Source organism: Zonotrichia leucophrys, chromosome 5 (genome assembly GCF_028769735.1).
Source record: "Zonotrichia leucophrys gambelii isolate GWCS_2022_RI chromosome 5, RI_Zleu_2.0, whole genome shotgun sequence".
Classification (NCBI taxonomy): Eukaryota; Metazoa; Chordata; class Aves; order Passeriformes; family Passerellidae; genus Zonotrichia; species Zonotrichia leucophrys.
In genome coordinates this window covers 45,438,001-45,458,637 of record NC_088175.1, presented here as the reverse complement: position 1 = coordinate 45,458,637, position 20,637 = coordinate 45,438,001, and the positions used below count along the sequence as shown (strand labels likewise).

The following is a 20,637-nucleotide window of genomic DNA, read 5'->3' as shown; positions in this document are numbered from 1 at the left end:
CCACTGACTACACATTTCAAGCCAAAGCAAACATCAGCTTTTGTCATCTGTCATGGCTTAAGCTGAAATGTTTCTTGAAAGTAAAGTTTCTTTCCTTCCAAGCTTGAGGAAAATGCTGTTGCAGATATGTGTTGCTCTTCCCCAGCCAGCTTCCATCACTCCCTTTTCCCCCTATCCCCCAAAAAAATGCAGCTTTTGGAAGAGATTCAGAAAGAGGCAGTGTGTTTACCCCCCGAAAATGGTTAGATCATCTTTAATTCTAGCACCTGAAGTTATACAAGGGTTTGCTTAATAATCAAGTTTCAAAGAACTGTTGGACACATTCAGTTAAGGTGACAACTGTGCAATACCACTCAGTATTTCAATATCAGGGACCATACTCTTGAATTGTTTAAACACAATCCACAGAACTCAAAATTAAACAACCATCCACAGTTTAACTAAACAATCAGTTAAAAGTCTTACAGTTTAATAATTCACATAATGGTCAGTCTTTAGTAAGGGATACTGAAATTCATTAAAACACAACACTCGATTTTACTCTATAGGTGTGCTGGGCAGGCACGTAATTGGCCATTCTTGGGTATAACCGGGAGAGTAAGGAGAAATTTACCACAGTTTGGCAAATCCCACATTTTGTCAGTTAAAAGTGAACTGTGAGAATTAAATACTCATCTTTACATATACACAAGTTATGCTGTGAAAGCATATTTGCTTACAAACATATAAAAATACTTGTTAACTAGTTTGATAAGAAAATAATGTATAAAAGTATATAGCAAAAACATTTAATCATCTCTGACAATGGAAAGATCAAATTCATTTTCATATCACATGAAACAAAAACAGCTACAATTTTAGTTTTCCTTAATCCCTTACCCAGAAATACAAAGGAAGACACAATTTGTTTTCAAACATAATGTGAAATTTCTTAATAAGCTGAAATGCCTCAATCCAGAATAAGCTCAGGTATTTGGCCATATCCTAATAGTAGTAGTAATCATCCTGTAGCTGTTCTGGATTCAAAAAATAAATACAGTAGAATGTTTTGGCCACCGAAATAAAACTGCAGCATAAATGAGAGATGAAAATTTTTGCTGACAATGAAATTCAGTGTAGGTTTCTTAAGGCTAGCTGAATACTCAAGTCTAATTTAACTGAGGGCAGAAACAAACAAACAAAAAAAAGCCAATCCACCCCTTTTTTAAAAAGTATTCTCTATACCCCAATATAGGTCTCTGTAATAGCTAATGAAATGTCAGAAGTAAAAATAAATTAATTCACAAGAGACAACTTATGCATGACTTCAACACCTCGTCCTACACGGTTTTGTTTCATCTCCTTTGCGAATAAAACTCCACAAGGTGCAAGCTCAGAAGGGACAGAAGGAAGGAACTGTGGTATTAGAGAAGCAGCCTTAGTGTTTTGGTTTGAAGTCTGCCCCAGGATGACCGAGTCTTCTTCAAGAACTATTCTGCCAGCTTCTTGGACTAAGGCTATTCTGGTGACCACTTTTAGGACATGCACATATAAGGCTAGACCAATACCAGAAGTGATGTAAAATGATGGAAAGAAAAAATATGATCTGGCAGTTGATAGCTTGGTTCTTGGCATTCTCAGAAAATAACACAATGGCAGCCTTTCTTGTCTTTTTCTTTCCGTGTTGGCTCTGGTGAAGGAGGGCACTCTTGTTCCTGAAATTTCCTGGAAACAGGTATTTCAAATTAAATTCATAGAATAATTTTCAGGTAAATAAACACAACTACTGTATTCCACACTTTCTTTTTATACTTTCATAGGGAATGCACTTCCTTTTTACATTCAAATTACTGCTAAAGTAAGTGACAGTTTTTGAGTTCACCTTCTGGGGTTGTTTTTTTAAGAAACTAAATTTTTTTACAGAAGGCCAGTCTCGGATGCAGTTTATCATATTTACTGACTGAGTGGCCAATAAAACCCAAAGATTAAGACAACAAAATTATCATTCAAATATGTATTAAATTAATGTAAGAATTTTTTCTAATGCACCTAAGAGTTTTATAATGGAGATTATTGGCTAAAGCTTAAAGGTAACAGCAGGCAGAATTCTCCCAGCAATTTCCCACTGCATTTCAACACCTTTGCTGCAGCTATCCATTAATACATGGACATGAATTATCAGGCATCAATTACCATACCTTATAACTCTGACAAGTTCATGAAAAGCTTGGTCTACATTCATTCTGATTTTTGCTGAAGCTTCCATGTACATTACTTTAAGTTGCCGTGCCAGCTGCGCGCCTTCCTCGTGTGTCACCTGCAACAGACAGCAGTCATTGAGCTCAAGGGTTCCGCAAACAGCTCTGTGCCAGCACACTCTGCATCTGCATGCTAAGGATCCAGCTCCCTCAAAAAATAATGGTTATTTGGGCACAGCACAGTTTTCACCTTGCCCACGTCACACAGCTGGGAAATAGGCTATTTTTAAAGGAAGTTTCTGCAATAGACAAAGACTGACTTTCCAAGAAATTCCCCTCACTCCGGGTGCCTCCAGTTCTGCATAAGACCAAGTTTTCCTCCCCAGGCAGACATTAGTCCCTTGCTCCTCCTCAAAGCAAGTGCTTCAGTCAGCATCTGCTGGATTACTAACAGAATTCTGATTATTATTACTAAATTCACCTTTCATTGTCCCAGCTAAATCCAGAGAAACAAACAAACAAAAATCAGACTACTCTTAAAACAACTGTTTTAACTTAAGTCTTTTTTTTTAAAGTCATTAAAAAAAGATATGTTAATGACACAGCAAAACACAGCCAATTTTAAACACAGCTTAGATTATCAGAGTTATAAAAATCCATGAGGTCTTCAGGCAATTCAGAAATACTAAAGAAACCCTGGTTACATAATGACTCCTTGAGACAACAGTGGAAAAGGAGATGAACAGGAAACAATGAGCATCATGAAAAGTTGGTACAAATTTAAAGTGATGAGGCAGAAGGCAGGAAGGCAGGGGACCATTCTAGGAAGGAGGAGTAAGTCAGGCACAAGGCAAAACCAAAGGAGACCACAGTGTATTTTTGGATGAGGTGGAAAGCAGTGAGGTCAGAGAACAGAGGCCACCCTGAGTGGCGCAAGGCTCCAAAGGGAAGGTCACCCCCAGGGCCAGGGAGGAAAGGGCAGCTCTCAGCGACAAAAGGAAGTACAACAGATCTTGCCAAGACAATGCCTCATGAAGAAATGTCAAAGATTACACTGCTGTCACAGAAAAACATTAAACCAGCACGTAGAGGACTGATAAAAGAACAAAAAAAGGAGGGTTTATTTTAAAATTAGTTCTGAAAAGGAACTCAGAGTATTCATTAGATTAAGCAGCTGCACAGAAATGGAAATAGATGGGAATAGAAAAGTGGTGGCAGCACGACCACAGTGCATGGTCTAGAAGTACTTTTCAGCTTGCAAAATAGTTTCTTAACAGCTTCACAGTGGTTTAAGAGCCTCCATGCATGGTATCTCCACATGTTTGATTTCTCTGTCCTTAGCATCCCACTGGCACTATATCCACACACCTCCTGCTGAAATCAGGGCTGCTCCCACTAAACCCTTGTGAAGCTCTACAAAATGCTCCCAGCACCCTGTGCCATTAGCTGGAGCAATTCAGGATGCATCTGCTGATCTCAAACACTCACAGCAACTCTACACTCATTTCAGTGTTATCACCACCAGCTGAAGCCAAAAAAGAAACCCTCAGGACCAACTCAGCCCCAAATCAACCACTGGAGCTGCTTTTTTAACTGCAGGGCACTCAAGGAGAACTGGAAGAACTGGAACTGCAGTCCTCTACTGCTGTTTGAAAACTGAAAAATAATGAGAACTCCTGCTCCCCCAGCTAGAACTGGGGAAGCTAGAATTCCACTTCAGCTCTCCACTCTGACCTCTGATGTTGAAATATTCCAATTGCAAAGCTTATGAAGGCTGCACTTGGACAAATATTTGGCACTTCAATGACTGTGGAATCTCCTGAAGTTTGCACCAGTGCTTCCAGAGCCTTCTGCACATCTCTACCTCAGACTAATAAGTTATACCTATAACAGTTCTAGCAAAACTAATTCTTTTTACTTTTCTTCATCCCTGCATAGTTTACTGCATCCCCAGAAAGTGAGAGGCTGAAGTTCAACAAAAATAAATAATTGTCAAGGAATGTTTAATACTGAGGAGAAGCTGAACTCAATCTTTAAACAGATGTTTAAAGAATTTCTTCAGTATTGTACCTAAAGAACTTTACAGGTTCAAGTCAAACTAACACTGTAATGAAGTTAAGCTACACTTCCACAATATCCTGCATCTAAAACACTATAAATACACTGAAGTTCTTGTTGTAATTACTAGAATATCTGTAACTGTTAAATTCCAAAATAATTTTTTCCAGACTTACAAATATATTGTCAAGTTACTTGTGGTAAATTTTGGTGACCTCAAAAGTCAGTTTAAAACAATATTTAGTTTGGAAACACTATGGAAACATGTGCAGTGCCCAAGATGTTAATTAGAGACCAGAACATACCAGTTCCATCTTCAAAGCTGAGGGAAATGTAAGTACAAACACAGAAATACTTGTAAAGAAAAACATGATTTTTTATATTTTTGTTGTCCCTTCTTGAGTACGACAACCCTGTAACACAACAAGTTTTCCAGGAAGTGTGATGGGACAGCTTATTTAACATCACCACCAAAATAAAAACTAAATCCTTTTTCTTCAAAGAAGACTGGATGTTATTTTGACAGAACTAAAAAGAACCACAGATTTGATGGCAGTGATTGTGTGTACATCTGTGTGTGTTGGTTCTGCAGTTTTACTGAGCTTAAGGCTGAATGCAAATGAGAACCACCCATAATGCTCACCCTTTTGCTATAGGATATTTCACTGTTTGTTTCTGGATATCACTCATTCTCCCTGTTCTGACAGTTAGTAAAAGTTTCTCAAATGAAAACTCATTACAGAAGATGTGAGCCAGTCAAACATGGAAAAGTTTATTTCCCACCTCCCTAAGCTAACATTCTTCTTCTGAAACAGTTTCCATTTGAGTATCTGCACAATAATCCTGTGAACATAGGTCCTCCTCTCTTCACTATTCTGTCTGGTATCTGTCAGAAATACATTAATTTCTGAAGTTTCCATGCTTTCCTCCACCTAAAGCAACTCCAAAAGGCTGCCTAACCTAACACTGCACCTGTATTTTGCCTGGACACTTACACAAGACTAAGGGACACATCACACAGGTAAACAATTAAATGTTTCCTCAAGTTTGAGAGGAATCCATTTCTACCATTCTATGGTCACCCTACAGAGCTCCCAGCACAAAAACACTACCCATTTCTGCCAGGAGTTCCATCACTCCTGAGGAGTGCCATCTGTCATCCCAATTTTTCTACAGGGATAATTCACTGTCCCCTAAATCCAGTTTGTCCACACTCTCCTGTCAAAGCTACAATCTATCTGTGGGCACAGAGCTGTCCCTGGACATAGTCCCAACTTCTACCACTGCAAGAAGTTATTGTCACACTTTCATACAAGAAAGAGATGGTTAAGAGTTAAGGCAGATGGATCTCTCTTTCTCTTCTTGCTTAAAAGGTAACAGAGGTGATCTCAGCTCTAGGTTGTTGTGTTAGTTCAGTCACGATGCAAAAGCAAGAACTGGCATTTAATGAAACCCAAGCACTTTCCTGTTGCAACTTGGATTTTCCTTGAAATCCTGCCATCTGGGGAATGATCAGACTTGACCCAGTTTAAGCTAGCAGTGATCTACAGAAAGTCAGACATATCCTGCACTGACAAGTCTACTCCTCCACCACTAGTGGTTATTATTAAAACATCTGGTGCTCTACTGAATTATCTTACAGTAGAAACATCCAGTGTTGAGTTCTAAGGAATTAACCCATTTAAGAGAAAGACTGCTACACGGCATTTACTTTAGGAAAGAGCAGTGAAGAGATGGTGCTTCAATTCTGGTTTCAGAGTCAGCAATTTGTGACAGGGGAATTTGGAAATACTGGCAGCCTCACTGCTTATCATACATTCTAAAGATTAATGCTTCCTTGTCCTCTAAAGACTCACTTTTCTTTGTCAATGTAACCCATGGAGATTGAGAGATGAAAATCACAAGAAAGCTGCTTAACTCTATTTATCTATACAATTATTACCATGACAAATTGCTATTTCAAACTTGCTCTTTCACGTCCCTCCCAAAACCACTTGTGAGTTGGTCTCTGGTATATAAAGCCCCACTAATTTACACCGCACCTTTGGTGAGCCCCAACAATTCATCAGGATCATACCATTGTTTGTGCACTTCTGCTGTACAACCCAGTTCATGTATTTCCTGAGAAACAGTTGCCACCACACGAGCATGATTAGCTATGCATCATTAGCCTCCAGATTTATGGTGTCACAACGACAGTACTCTGTACTCTGCTCAACCTCAACACATATTTACTTGGATAAAGGTGTGGCCAGACCCTTGAGACAGCCAGAACTCTTCCACATGTTTAACTCCTTTGGGTTCTGGGAAGATTTGTTGTTGAGTATTATCTGCTGATCCAAACACATACTAAATTACTTTAACTGAGTTTAAGTCTTTCAGAGATTGCATGTGCTATACTGGTCTGCCTCCTGCCTTAAGGAAAAAGCAGGCAGATGCCCAGTACAAGCAATTTTGCTCTAAAAACTGATACCCAGCTTCCTGACTTTCTAGAAATGTTACCTTAATGAAAAGTGTACAGTTGAGATTAAGCAAGAGAGAAAGAACCAGATAAGTAAAAGATAAGTGTGGCCTAGCAGCTTTTTGGTGGTGCTCAATGGGGCCTGACACATCAGCAGGCAAAGTGTAAAAATGCAGAGGACTTGCCCTTATCACACTTCTGCCCACAACTTACAGCCTGGGGCTGCCCCACACTCCCCACTGAGCAGCACTCCCAGCCAGGGGGAGGGAGCACTCTCTCCTTTGACCCCACTGCTCCCAGCACAGCTCCCTGCCAGGAAACCTGCAGCCACAGCAGGGTGACCTTGCTTCTCAGGCTCAAGTTTTCCTCACTTTTGGACTGGTTGGTTTAGCTGGTGGCAGGACTGGTTGACAAGTTTTCAGGCAGATGAACAAGCTGGTGCCCCTCAGAGTGCAACACCCAGCTGATAACATCTCCCTGCTGGCTGCTGCAAAGGGCGAGGTCTCACTGCTCCCCCAGCCCAACTCCTCCCTGCTCTGCCCCAAGCCACAGTCCCACCCCTTCCCATGCTACCAGCACTGGCACTCAAATCTTGCTGCAAGCTCATTTAGCTCACACAGGTCCCAGGAAGCCATTCCTGCTCCTCCCCATCCAGAGAGATGATTCAACTCTAAAAGTGCTTCAAGTGAGATCTGGGAAAGAATGGGAATGTGAAGTCAAGAGGGAGGGGAGCCTCTCCCTTGTGGGGTCCAATTATGTCAGCTCAGCATCCCACAATCATTCCTTCACACTGACTGAAGGCCAAGTGAAACACACCATGTGATGGGGAAGGGGCAGGGAAGAGTTAAGAACATGTAGTAGCTGTTTAAGCAAACCCAGAAAAGTTTTGTCAGCTATATCTGCCTAAGCCCCAGCTTGTGATGGCAGTGACAAGTCCACCAATTGGTATATAAATGGTGAGTGAGAGCAACAAAAAATAATGCCCATCAGCATCTAATCAATTAAGGTAATTAATATAGCCATAAAAAGCAAAAGGAGATTTTGGAGCCATATATTGATATAAGCAGCAAAATTGCAAAGTTAGGCAATTTAGAAAAAGCTGCTTTGAGCTTGAATGTGTTCCAGCCCATCTCCACCTGAAAAAGCAGCTTGGAACAGGGCAGAGGGAGCAGCAGAACAGGAGACAGGCACCTCTCTGCCTTTAAGGGAGAAACAGAGGCAGTGTAATTACATGAGGAGGGTGGAGGAGAGAGCAAAGTTCACAGCTGTTGCTAGAAATGTATATCCAGGGTTACCAACTACAATTGCAGGGATCCTCAAAGCTGGGGCTGAGAGCCATGATGTTATTTCCCTCCCAAAGCATCTAGGGGTTTGTCCTTCAGCAATTACAATTAGCAGAATAGTTGAGTTTCACCTCCATAATTTCAATGCCAACATTTGTGCAGGAGATGAAGTACAGATGTTCCAGGACCTGCAAGGTTAAATCTAGGGATTTTGATGGGGGCATGATGGTTAGTGAAGAATGACAGGGAATGAAATGTCCCTGTCTTAGGGACAGACTGTTCTCTGAATGTGTGAGTACTCAAAGTTATTTCAGAGGAATTTGTGAGCTACTTCTGTGAAAACATCTTTCAATGCAGCATCTTTCAGCATAGCTTTTAATTTAGTCATGATCTTTCTACACAGCTTCTGGGATGAAGAGGCTGTGACAGCCAAGGGACCATATTCAACAGAAACTTTTTTTTGTACCGTAATTGTAATTCAACATTGCACAAACGAACTCAGTGGGCTCTTTAAGCCATGGGGTTTTTCTCCTTGTGAAACTCTTAGAACAATTACAGCAATTATTACTTTATTCTCAGAAAATCATGTGTTGCCACCAAGCTTTCAATGTCCTCTTACTGTCTCAAAAGAAAATATTAAGCTTCTCAAATTAGTTGCTGAAGAAAATACAAGTTTGACATCTGCTCCTCTCCTGCTGCTATAGTAAGGTTATTTTCATTTCAGCCCAAATCAGGTTGATTCATTAAAAATCAACAGCAACTAAGAAAAATATATTTGAAAGTCCTTTAAATAATTCTAAATTAAATATTTTAAGTAGTCTTGTGACTAGAGGTGAGGTTGAAAACTATTGGTTTCAAAACTTTAAAGTACATAAATATAACAGAAATTGTGTTAAAGCTTTAAAAGTTGGAAGGACTTCAAGTCAGTTATGCAGAAGATGAGTGGACAAAGAGAAAACAGTGACTAACCACTAATTTATACATAACAGCAGTGAAAGGTAAAAGCAAGAGCACTGAAGGCTAAGGATGGCTGGAGTTAGTGCTGGAATGCACTCTGCTGGCACAGTGCAGTGTGAGTAACAGAACTGAGGAATTAGACACGTTCATGCCTGAGTAATCAAGTCATGACAGAAAGCTCTCAGCTCTGTGCATAGACTTGGTCTCCACATAACCCCACTGAGTCAGACAGAAGATGTGCTGGGTATGGAATGCCATCATGCTCCTAAGGTTCTTCAAGTACAGAAACTGAGTGGAGTTTCTTGCATTGGAATTAGTTTGCATGACAGGACTCTCTTGATTTGTTTGTTCCCATTCTGGAAGGAAGTTTAATTTTGGGGGAAAACTGAATTTTCTGGAAGAAAGTGAGCAGTAACTAAGAGCAAATGAATTACCTGTCTTTGGTGGTCCAGATCTGCTTTATTACCAACGAGAATCATTGGAAACTCATCGCGATCTTTCACTCTAAGAATCTGTCGCTGAAACTTATAGATTTCTTCAAAGCTGTGAAAGAACACAAGCAGAGCATCAGTGCACTAATTCACAGATTCTCAGGTTCTGAAAAAATTCAGAAATTATGAGTCACATACTGGGACTTGCCCTGCCATGACACACAAGCACAGACAGCTGCAAGCACTCCAGAGTCACAGCATGACCTGTTAGAGAACCATCCAACACTCAAACCAAAAAAATCCCCAAGTGAGCAGTGTCCTCTGCACTGGGCTGAGGTGGGGCTGCAGGGTGAGCAAAACACTGACCGTGTCTCAATCCATAGGGACCCAGGGCCAGCGTGCTGCAGAGTCAGCCAACCACAGTCCATTCTACAAATACTGACCCTGGAGTTCTGCTCCATCTAGAATATTCAAACCACAGCATAGAGACCCTGGCAATCAATACTTCAGCTGGCAACCTCCTGAGCTTCTTATAAGAATTTTGGGGAAGCTATATCAAAGCTGGAAAGCCTTGTTTTGTCAAGGACAGAAAAATGGCAGGGCTAAATGAGCAGAAAGCTTTCCAGTTACCAACTAAGTTAAACCAGGTACTGATGCTTTTCAAGAATAAGGAATATTCCAGCAGTGTTTAAGGAAAGGGAGAAGAGCAGAAAACTTCTTCCAGATTGGTATGCTAAACAAGCTAATTCTGGCCTAAGCAAGGACTTTTAGAGAATGAATAAATAAATCACTGCTTTGGAGTAAACACAGTTAAAGCCACATCACTACATAAGGACCTTCAGCACAGACATTGGCAGATAATCACATACTCTTTGTAGCCTTCCAGACATATAGCCTGAAGGCATTTACAACTAATTTGCCAGCTACAGTTTAAAAGCAAGATCATTGGTAAAAAAGTCACATTGAAAAGAACTAGGTGCCAGAAGGGATGTATGTCACCAAGCACAGCTCTTCATCAGCTTCTAAGAAGATGTATCTGCATTCTGCAGCCATTCAGTCAATGCATGGGGAAAGCAGAGGGACCTCTGCCTGCAAGAGTGCAGGCACATACCCTAAACCCACTCAGAAACCCAGAGCCAGCTACTTGATGCTGCATATGGCAAAGGGATATTCCTAAGAATTGACTGAATACCAGACACTTCCAGGAATATGGTATTCTGGACTGTAATAAAGTTCTTGAATAGAACTGTCTTTTTTTTTCTTTTTGTATGCTTTCAAGTCATCTATTGAAACAAATAGGACACTTTCACAAAATGATTGATTCAAAATTGTTCTTCAGTGCTGAAAGAACATCACACCTTGCACCTAAGAATGAACACATACTTAATGTTTTGTTTGAGATAATTTCAGTTAAGGATCACGTGCAACTTAAGAATAATTAAAACTTGTTTGTTTTAATTACTTGACCTCAGGCTTACCTTCCTCTATCTGTGACTGAGAAAACAAGCAGAAAACCTTCCCCTGTCCTCATGTACTGCTCACGCATGGCTCCGAATTCTTCTTGTCCTGCTGTATCCAGAACTGAACACAAGCAAAAATATGGATTATTACATTTCATGTTCTGACAGACTGAAAAAAAAATTATTCCTGCTAAGATATTGTGAGAGTCTGTCCTGTGCATCATAGCCAAGCAGAAACCAATTTTGGCAGATACTACTGAATATTTTTCCAGTATTCCCAACAAGTTTATGCACTGACTGAACAATTCAAGACCTACCAAACAAACTGAACAACAAAACACCTGAGGACTTCTGCTAATTCCTGACCATCTGAAACAGATGGAAAATGCTCAGAGATACGTGAAGATGAGGGTTGTTGGTTTATTAATAAAGAAATCACTAACATGCAAGAACTGAAATTTTTAAAGCAAAGCATTTCTATTGCACTTGGGAGAGGCAGCACAGAGGTGTGTTTTCCATGTCACCCAGGTAACTCGTGGGAATAGAACCAATTCCCAACGCTAGTTTTGTGGGCACTGTGGGCGGGATACTTACTGTCCAAGCGCGCGGCCCTGTCGTCGATCACGCATTGCTTGGTGTAGGAGTCCTCAATGGTTGGGTCATAATCCGTAACAAAGTAGGACTGCAGAGAAAAAAACAGGTTTGTGTCTTAGACAAGCACAGGACACTCACTGAGGGAGATGCTAAAAGTGGTCACTTGGCAGCATGAGGAAAGTGTGTGTGTTTATCCATGTACAACCATTTGGTTCTTCATCCAAAGATATCCAGGAATGGTTTTCCTATTCCTAGTAAATGCTCATAAATTGTAGGGATTACTAGCAGGGTCACTGAGTTAACTGGATTCCTACAGCCTTTCCAACATTTTCTAGACATTACTGGTAACTCCTACGATTTCTCAGAAATCCTTAGAAATTTTCAGTTTCTATGGACTTTTAAGGTCTCTTGTAATTTCTCTGAACTTCTGGTAGGGTTTAGAAGTTCTTTGACATTCTCAAGTTTACAGGACTTCCTCTCCCCACCCCAGAACCAGAGACTTCTACGAAGTGCCAGGACTTTCTCAGCTGTTCCTACAATTCCCCAGCAGTTCTAGAACAATGTCTAGCAACAGCTCCACTCAGCACAAGTAGCACTTAGTTTGTTAGCTGAAAGAAGTTTGGTGGAACATCCTGGGTTCCCAGGATTTCTCTCCTGGTTTTAATGACTTTAAGCACTCACAGCCCCCAGACAGACAACCCCTGAAAGCAGAATTAGCCATGAAATGCCTGTGCCACCCATGGTCTAAGGACAAGGCTCCACCAGACACTGCCAGGCTGTTGCTCATCACCCACACTGTACAGCAAAGCACATTCTGGTACATTTCTCTAGAGGCTGGGTGATCTGGTACTGAATGCTGGGTTAACAACACCATCAGAATTCTAAGCAAGCTTAGAATTCAAAGGATGAAGTTTTAGCTTGTATGCAGTCATAGTAAAGTTAACTTCACCTAAAACTGAAGGAATCACATTAGCATGACAAATCTAAACCCTGATCAAATTCCTTCCCATCTATGTTCCCAGCAGGCACTCAGTGCACAATTTGTGCAGAACTGCAGGTGTACCATGTGTACATTATTCAGTTCTGTAAACCAGTAAGGAATTAGGAACATTTTGAAACTACATATTGACTCCTAGGAAGAAAAAAAAAAAAAAAAAAGAAGGGGACTTTGCTGAAGCACCTTTCCAACCACACAAACTTAAAAGACTCTGCTTCTCTCAACTTACCGAAATCAAGTTAACAGATGTCACAGTTGGGAAAAGAAAAAAAAAAAAGAGGGGAAAAAAAAAGAACTGAAATCACAGCACTAGCCCACTAACCTTCTCCAGACACACCACTGTCAGTGCAGAACACAGTTAGCTCTGTTCCTTGCAGATCATTTACATGGCTGTATTTGCCCTTGTCCAGTCCAAGTGAGGAGTTGCTCACGAGGACAGCCTGCAGGACACTGTCCTGGCTGCACCCAGCTGAGCCCAGCTCTGGGACATGGCCAGGCCCCTGGTTCAGCAGCATTCAGGACAGGGGTTCATGGGCTGAGCTGCAGCTCCCTTGCTGGGAGAAGCACATCCCCAGCTGTGGGTGCTGTGTATAACCTGTGCTCATACACCACAGCCATGATGCAGCTGGCTGCAGGAGGAGCTTGTAAAGGTTGCTGTTGATCTGTTCATTTAGAGCTGGCAGCACACTAAAAATCTGCTGCCCCCAGAGCAGAGACCCTGAGCAGCTCCTTTGCATTTCAGGCAGACAGCAGTGTCCTCCCAGGATACACCTACACAGCAGCCACAGCTGCTCTGCACTGATGCACCCAGGCTAAACAGTCACCCTGCTGCAACCCCACCCACACCAAGCAAAACAACAAAAAAACCCTAACAAACCCTCTACCACTAAAAAATTCCAGTAAACCAACAGGCATGCGATCCTAAATGCAATACACAGCCAAAGTGCCCATCTACAGGCAGCAGAACACTCACCTCAGAACAAGAAGCTCAACTCATCCCTTTACCTTGCTTCCCTTTAAGATTTACAGAGGAGAAAATTCAGCCTTCAAAAGTGTACTCTATCATTCCTTTTGCCTGTATCCATGACTCAAAACCTGCTATCCAGGAGCTTAGGAAGAGATTTTGAGGAATGAATTTACACAAACTCAATTCTTCTGTGGCCTTTAACAAACCTTAAAGGATGGATGAGAAACTTAGGTGAACATACAAATATATAAATAAAATCCTTTACAGAATCTGACTTTAAAGGGATGATCACAAGGAAGGGAATTTAAGTCCTCTGTTTCACTAAGGAAACAATGTGATATTTATAAAAAGCATTAGGTGACTAAACCATGGAAAATAAAGCACTCTGAAATTACTCCAGCTTCAGCTTTTATTCCTCCATCCTGCAGAATTCCAAGTTACTGTTTGAACCTTTACATCTACAAAATGGTAAAGGATAGCAGCTTTTATTTAAAAGGGAGATTTTGGAATCAATTTATTTTGCTGTAATGAATCAGTGTTAGTAGAACACCTGAAGCAGCAAGTTTCTATCCAACAGGTGCAGTATTTTTCACCAAGAGAGTTCAGAAAAAGAAAGCCATAATGATCTCAGATGGATTCTTCTTATTTTCCTCATTATCTGTCCAAGGGCCAACAACATTACAGCATGTTCTGTAATCTGCAGGGCATTTCTGTGATTCCCCCTCCACCCTTTTTAGTTTGGTTGTTTTTTATTTAATTAAAAAAACCCAACTATACACAAAGCAAGAGTGCAAGATTAGGTACAGAGACATGGAACACGGTTCCTCCCTCAAAAAGGGAAACAAGATTAAGTCATCCTGATCCAGCATCAGCCACATGTCAAATTCAGAACGAGCAGATGCCACAGCTCCTCCATGTAACAATTGCTCTTACAAGTATTTTCTTCCCTCCCATGGAGCTGGCACAGCCAAATCTGCTGTCACAGCCACTGTGGGAGAGCTTTGCAAAGCAATTAGTGCTGTGGTTTAGCTCCAGGCACTGGGCAAGGCTTATGTGCTCCAAAGAGCTGCTGGTTTTGAGGGAGCCTTCCTTCCCAAATTGCACTGGGACTATGTGCTGCAGGACACACAACAACCACAGCTCGCAGCTTTATCCAGCTTTGGTTGATTTACAAAAAATAGATGTAGCAGACACGGTATTTATCAATTTGAGCAGAAATTGACCTTCCTGCTGCTGTTCAGGCAGTGTTTAAAGAACTAAGGGATGGCAGATATGCTGAAACATTCCACGAGGCCATCCCTTCACTCCTGAATGCTGCCAGGGCAAGGTGCCTGCTCACCCAGCAAGCCCAAGACCCTACACCAGCACAAATAACTTTGCAGAGGTCAAGGAGTTTGTGGCAGAACTGCCTAAAAGCCCAACAGGAGCCCAATCACAGCAGACACAAACCACTGACAGCCTACTGGCTTCAAAGTGATGCCAAGTAGAGAAATCAGAGGAGCCAGCACACGCAGAGTGCTGGAATAGCCAGGCCTGCCTTGTGCTGGGTGTTTATGAGAGCTGTCAGTGCAAGCCCTGACACCTCAGGGCAGCCACCCTGCCAGGCCACAGCAGCCCCAGAAGCAGAGCAGGAGCTGGGATGGCAGCTGGCATGGAACACGGGGCATGGCTCTCTAGGGTGGCCCCACGCAGCCCGGGGTGTCAGATCCACTCCTCTAGGACTCACTGAGCTCCTCTGACAAATCCAAGGAGCCACAACTCACTCAGCTGGCTCCACTGCAGCTGGCCACTGCCTGCAGGAAATAATTAGAAGCAGTTAAATTTCTTCTAAGGAGATAGTAACTCGAACATGCTCTCCTGTTACACCACTCCCTTAATCACCGGCAAAATCAAAGCTCCTTCCACCCATCTCCTAGCAGGAAAGCAAGAAGCTGAGCCCAGTACTCTCATCAACCATTCTATTCACCCAGAATATTATGCAACAGGTTTTCTAGGTTTTCTCTTTCTATGACTGCTGAGGCAATCAATTCCAGAGATGGGAAAGCTGGGAAAGCTGGGAAAGCCTGCTGCCAAGGGCTTTTGTAAAAGGGGGAAAACCAAAAGAGCATAAAAATCCCAAATCCCACACTACCTACATCAGTTAGAGCTGGGGAACCCACCACTAAAATCCCTTCTTACATACACATTTGTCATCTTAAAATGCATTTCAAACGACCTCCTGACCTTCACAGGAATTTCTACTCACAGTGCATGGAAACAATGACACTATACAGAATACTGCTCCAGCAGTCTTTGTTTAAGGCAATAGCAATCCCTAAATCAGTGTTTCAATCATTCAAGACTTTTGGTAAGGTATGAAAACCTGCTCAAGTTTATCCTCTTCCTCCATTTATTTGTTGACTTTAATACACATAGAGAAATTCCTCCATTAGCTGACAAGCTTGGAGTCCCACTCCATAAATTAATAAAAATGGCTAAGTAAAGACACCTTTGATGGAAAACCTCAGTGCCAATGCATGGCTCTTATGCCACTTTTCATAAGCAATAAAGAGTGCACAAAATGAAAAGTCAGGAGATAACTTTTGCACTTTTAGGGTGGGAGAGAAGTAGGATGCTGCCTCCCTAAGCTGCAGAACATTCCTCCCTTTCTCTTTACACCAGGCTGGAAGGGCATGCAATGAAAGGCAGCCCAGCACAGTGAGAGCACACCACCACTGTGAGTGAGTTAAAGGAGAGCTACATGCCAAAATATATATTCATCCTTGCTGTCTCTATAATCTCCATCTGTATTTACTAAACATACACATAATGTTTCAAAGAGCCACTGGTTGCTTATTTAAATTTTTTCCACATGTTTTAAGTTTTTGGTTCAAACCCAGCAAAGGCAAGGAAATAGAAGGGTTTCCACCCTCCAGCTACAGTTACAGACCAGCTCTGGATTTAAATAAGCATCTGCAATTTGAGCATTGCAAACAGCCCAAAAATCCTCCCTAGCTATAATTTTTATGCTAGGACTTAAAACAAACATGTGTAGCATCCACCAACACCAAAGTTTTTACTTTAGACTTGAATAAATTACCAAATACCTGAAATGCAAGATCCCAAGACATTCCTGTGCTATGCTCTGTGACAGTATTTCTTCTGGCAGTCTCTCCTTTGCCTGCCTTTTACACTATAATCTCTTCTCTAGGTTTTACTTCATTTCCCCTGCATTTCACCAAGAATATGCCTGCTCTTGAGCCACTCAACCATTGTGAAGCCCAGTTCACTCCCTGCACTGCCAGGTCTTCACCATGGGCATATAACACACAGTTGTATGTAGCAGCACCAGCTACAGCCCCATCACACACCACACTGATCACATCAGAAATATTCAAACCAGAAAGACAGACACCTAAGCTCTCTTCATTTAAATGACTATTTCCAGCATTCATTCCAAGCCATAGACAAAGCCAGTGCCACAGGTTAGGACCAGAGCTCCACTGCCATGGCCAATTAGTAGGGCCAAAAGTGGACACCTTTCTCTTTGAGGTACTTGGCTACACCATAAAAGTCTTCCCAGACCATGAATTAAGATCTAAATGACTGATTGCATAGCTCAGTTTGCAACTTCCATTGTCCTTCCACCCATGACATCTTATAGCCTCTGCCATCAACTCTTCTACCTAAGAGTGGCAGAGAAGCCAAGTCTGTACTAAAGTGACCCCAGCGACACACTGTGCCCTCCTCCACCTGGCAAAGGAAGTGAGAGACCATTTCTAGGAGTTCTGATCTATGTTCCTGTCTCTGGAGGAGGAAGCAGACAGGTTCTATGTCACCACAGGCAAGTTGCTGGAGTAACCTGTCACCTTGCCCAAGCACTGTGCTGCCCTGGTCCAGGGCTAACCTGCCCAGCTGAAGGGGCAATCAGGCAAAGCAGCAGCCCAGGGCCCCAGCACCTCAAGGGATTTAAAGAACCTCCTTTCACAGCACAAAGGAGAAGTCACTCCTTTAGACTATGTGAGTTGGCTGGCTAGAAAACAAGGAAAACATGCAGTAAAAAAACCCTGACATCTAGAAGCAAACATAAACCCAGACTGCGTTCCAGAATAAAGGAACAGACAGAGCAAAACACACGAATTTAGCATTTCACAGAGCCCCAAGCACTTGGGTCACAGAAAAACCCAAACAAACTAAAAGCACACCACTAATCAGAGAGTGTCTGACAAGCTTGTTCCGATAGCAAACACACACCTCCCCAAGAGCAGGTGCTTCACTAGGACCCACTATTTCCAGACAGGGTGAATTGGTTGGTGCTGGAAAAGCAGGAGGAGGATGCTGTTGGGGTTGATGACAGCTTTGCCACCTCTGCAAAGGTTTTGTGCAGTGCCCAAACCAGTGCCAGAAAAGGACTGCAGGAGGTACCCACAGCAACCCAGCAGCACTTCAAACACAAACTGCACTCAGCAGGCTTTGCTGGCATAATTTACAGAATGAGGGCAAATATTTTGGTGTTGAATGTTGGGAGAATAGGAGACCAAAGGTCTAGCCTTATCCTGATAAAGGCCAGACTAAAGAAACAATGATTAGAAAACTGCCTCATGCTACAGAAGGCTAAGTATGTCATCATCCAATCATCCCATATTCCTACAAATCTTTAAGAGGTTCTTTCTTTTAATTATACAAACAGTAAGAGCACCCATTCCTTTCTTTCAAGAAATATAAATTAAAAGATAGTCAGTGCTTGCAAGTAATCAGTGATGCTTCCCTCAATTTGCACTACTTCCCAGTGCCCTAATGTGTACTGTCAGCATTGTTATGGCTGTCCAGGGAAACAGATGTCATTTGTAACTTCAATTACTGCCATTACCCAGTGATGTGAAACATTTCATGAAGTCACAAAGACAGAAGAGGATTAAGCTGAAGGAAGTTATAGTGAAAGAAAGATGACAGGAGACATGTACAAGCTAAGCGCTTTGGAAATTCATACACTAACTGAAAATTTTTATTTGTTCTTGAAAAAATAACAACACACATATATAAAATACTAAACAACACATGATGCTTAATCAAACATTAACAGATCTACTAAAGAAGACAATAATAATGGAAAATGAAAAGTTGTTGTACCAGCCATGGCAGCCTCAGAGTACATCCATTAGATTACTCCCCTGCCAACATACAACTGGAAGACAGAGGAGAGTAGGATACAGAAATAAACACCTGACTTGGTTAAGTAGAGGTAAATCTTCTCCTTAAATTTTTTTGTGCAATGCAAGGATTCTCAAAAGCTGTGCTTAGCCTGGAAACACTAAAAGTGTGAGTCCTATTACACACCACAGACTCTTCTGTCCCTCTCCCTCCATGGACACTGAGTGAACACACCAGAAAAAGAAAACTGCTAAGAAAACTCTGTTCAGTGCATGGGCATATTTTAGCCACGTAGCTAAATATAACATGGCTCTCTTCTGTATGGGCTTTGTTCTGCTCACTACCCAGAATACCTAATAACAAAACTGGTTTTGCATCCCTCACAGGTGTGGGGAAAGCTGAGCTGGGATGGGGGGCAAGGGGGAAGGGGTATGGAAGGTAAAGTATCTTCAGTTTGAATGTGAACACATAAATCTGTCTGTGCACCTTTAATTTTTGCATTTCCTAAATGAACACTTGGATTTTGTATCCATTAGCACACTCATCTCCAATGATATTTCTCCAGATAGCTGCATGCTAGGAAATTTCAGATTTCATCCCCAGTTAAGCAGGACTGGCTTGTGTGACAGATTTAAAAACCAGATTGGTTCTGGAGCATCAACTTATTCTGCAGTCAAGTACTCAGGGATATGAACGACTGAACACTCAGGGATATGAAAGACTGAAATCAAACTGAATTTTCTGCACTGAAAGGGAACAATCCATCAGCTCTTACACATTTCAACATGCCTAAAAAACTGTCTGCTAATTTTTGCCCTTCCCCTAACTGCTACTTAAAATAAAGTAGCTTTACTTTCTCCAACCCCACCCTTCTTTTCTCCCTGGCACCTAAGGCATGGCTGGCAAAACAGCTTGGATTTACAGGTAGAAATCTGGAGAGTGTAACTGCTAAAGAGATAATTACAAGATCCAGTGGAAAAAAAAAATAAACCCAGCTATAGTAGATTTGCTTGAGGAAAAGAAAGTGTCTTTGCCACTTTGACTAAGACAGCCTTTCAGGGCATGTTCAAATCATAGAACTGAATTATTTCAATTGCAAGAAAATTTCTTGAAAATTAATAATATTCCAGAATATTCATTCTTGAATGAATAATTCAAGAATAACCATTAAAACTATTTTTCTGAAAAGTTAGGTGCCCGTTTACTAACACACTGCCAAGCTTAAACACACCATCAGATGCCAGGACAGTCTCAACTTGAGGGCCTTAAATGCCTTTTCCAATCTAAAAGGATTATATGATTCAAATTATGGGTGCTGGCCACATGAACATCATGTGAATACTGATGAGAGTGGTTTTTCTTTTCATATATGTTTTGCAGTGCACGTGAACATCTTTTAAAATATGAACTTCCTCAAAAAACAGCAAATTGATACTTTTTAAAGACAGCTTCCACCTTTTAAACTCAAACTGAATCTGCACTGTGCTTAGGTCTCCTTTCAGTTCCCAGCTTGCAGCTCTCCCCATGGGACACAACTTGGTATGAACAGCTCACCACCCTAAGAGCATTTCCCTCCAATTTATAATTCTCAAAAACCAAACCACACCAAGCACACTCACTCAGACACCCAGTTTAGGCAATATGTGCACTAAACTTTGGCCTCTCTGGTACTTCCCAGTGGTGCAGTTTTCATTGCTCAAGATCAGAGGAGATGCACTTTCACTGTCTGAGCAGACTTCTTTGTAATGCCTTCAGTTAATGCCCTTTAATGCCAGTAACCACCTCCAGAGTTCTTTGAAGGCAGCTCTGCAATTCCTCAAGTTGAAACACGTCTGACTATATTCTATACTGCAAGCTTAGTTGAGTCTTGATTTAATTTCATTTCATTTTTGTTTTTCAGTAAATATGTGCAGGAACTATGAACACACCAGGTACTTCATCTTCCTCATCTTAACCACTTGCAATTCAAAGAATGTTAAAAACATTCACAACACACCATCTTTTCATCTAGAAAGTTTTATCATGTTTAGATAGCTTTCAAACTAGCAGCTCACACAAGCTCTTCACTATGAACTCAAGGTTTTTTCTCAAGAAAGCAGTGTTTTTTTTTAAAGTACATATC

General features: G+C 41.5%; 1 protein-coding gene across 1 annotated transcript in view; it reads right to left on the bottom strand.

The window, feature by feature from the left end:
• Nucleotides 1-237: 237 nt before the first annotated feature.
• The window catches only part of RRAS2 (RAS related 2), a 41,895-nt gene continuing 21,495 nt past the window's right edge, over nt 238-20,637 (bottom strand). Inside the window, exons 2-6 of the mRNA XM_064715013.1 lie at nt 11,422-11,509; nt 10,846-10,948; nt 9,371-9,479; nt 2,178-2,296; nt 238-1,704 (exon numbers count right to left, since the gene is read on the bottom strand). Coding sequence (XP_064571083.1) covers nt 1,617-1,704; nt 2,178-2,296; nt 9,371-9,479; nt 10,846-10,948; nt 11,422-11,509 — 507 coding nt within the window. The 3' untranslated portion in view covers nt 238-1,616. The remainder of the gene's footprint in view (nt 1,705-2,177; nt 2,297-9,370; nt 9,480-10,845; nt 10,949-11,421; nt 11,510-20,637) is intronic.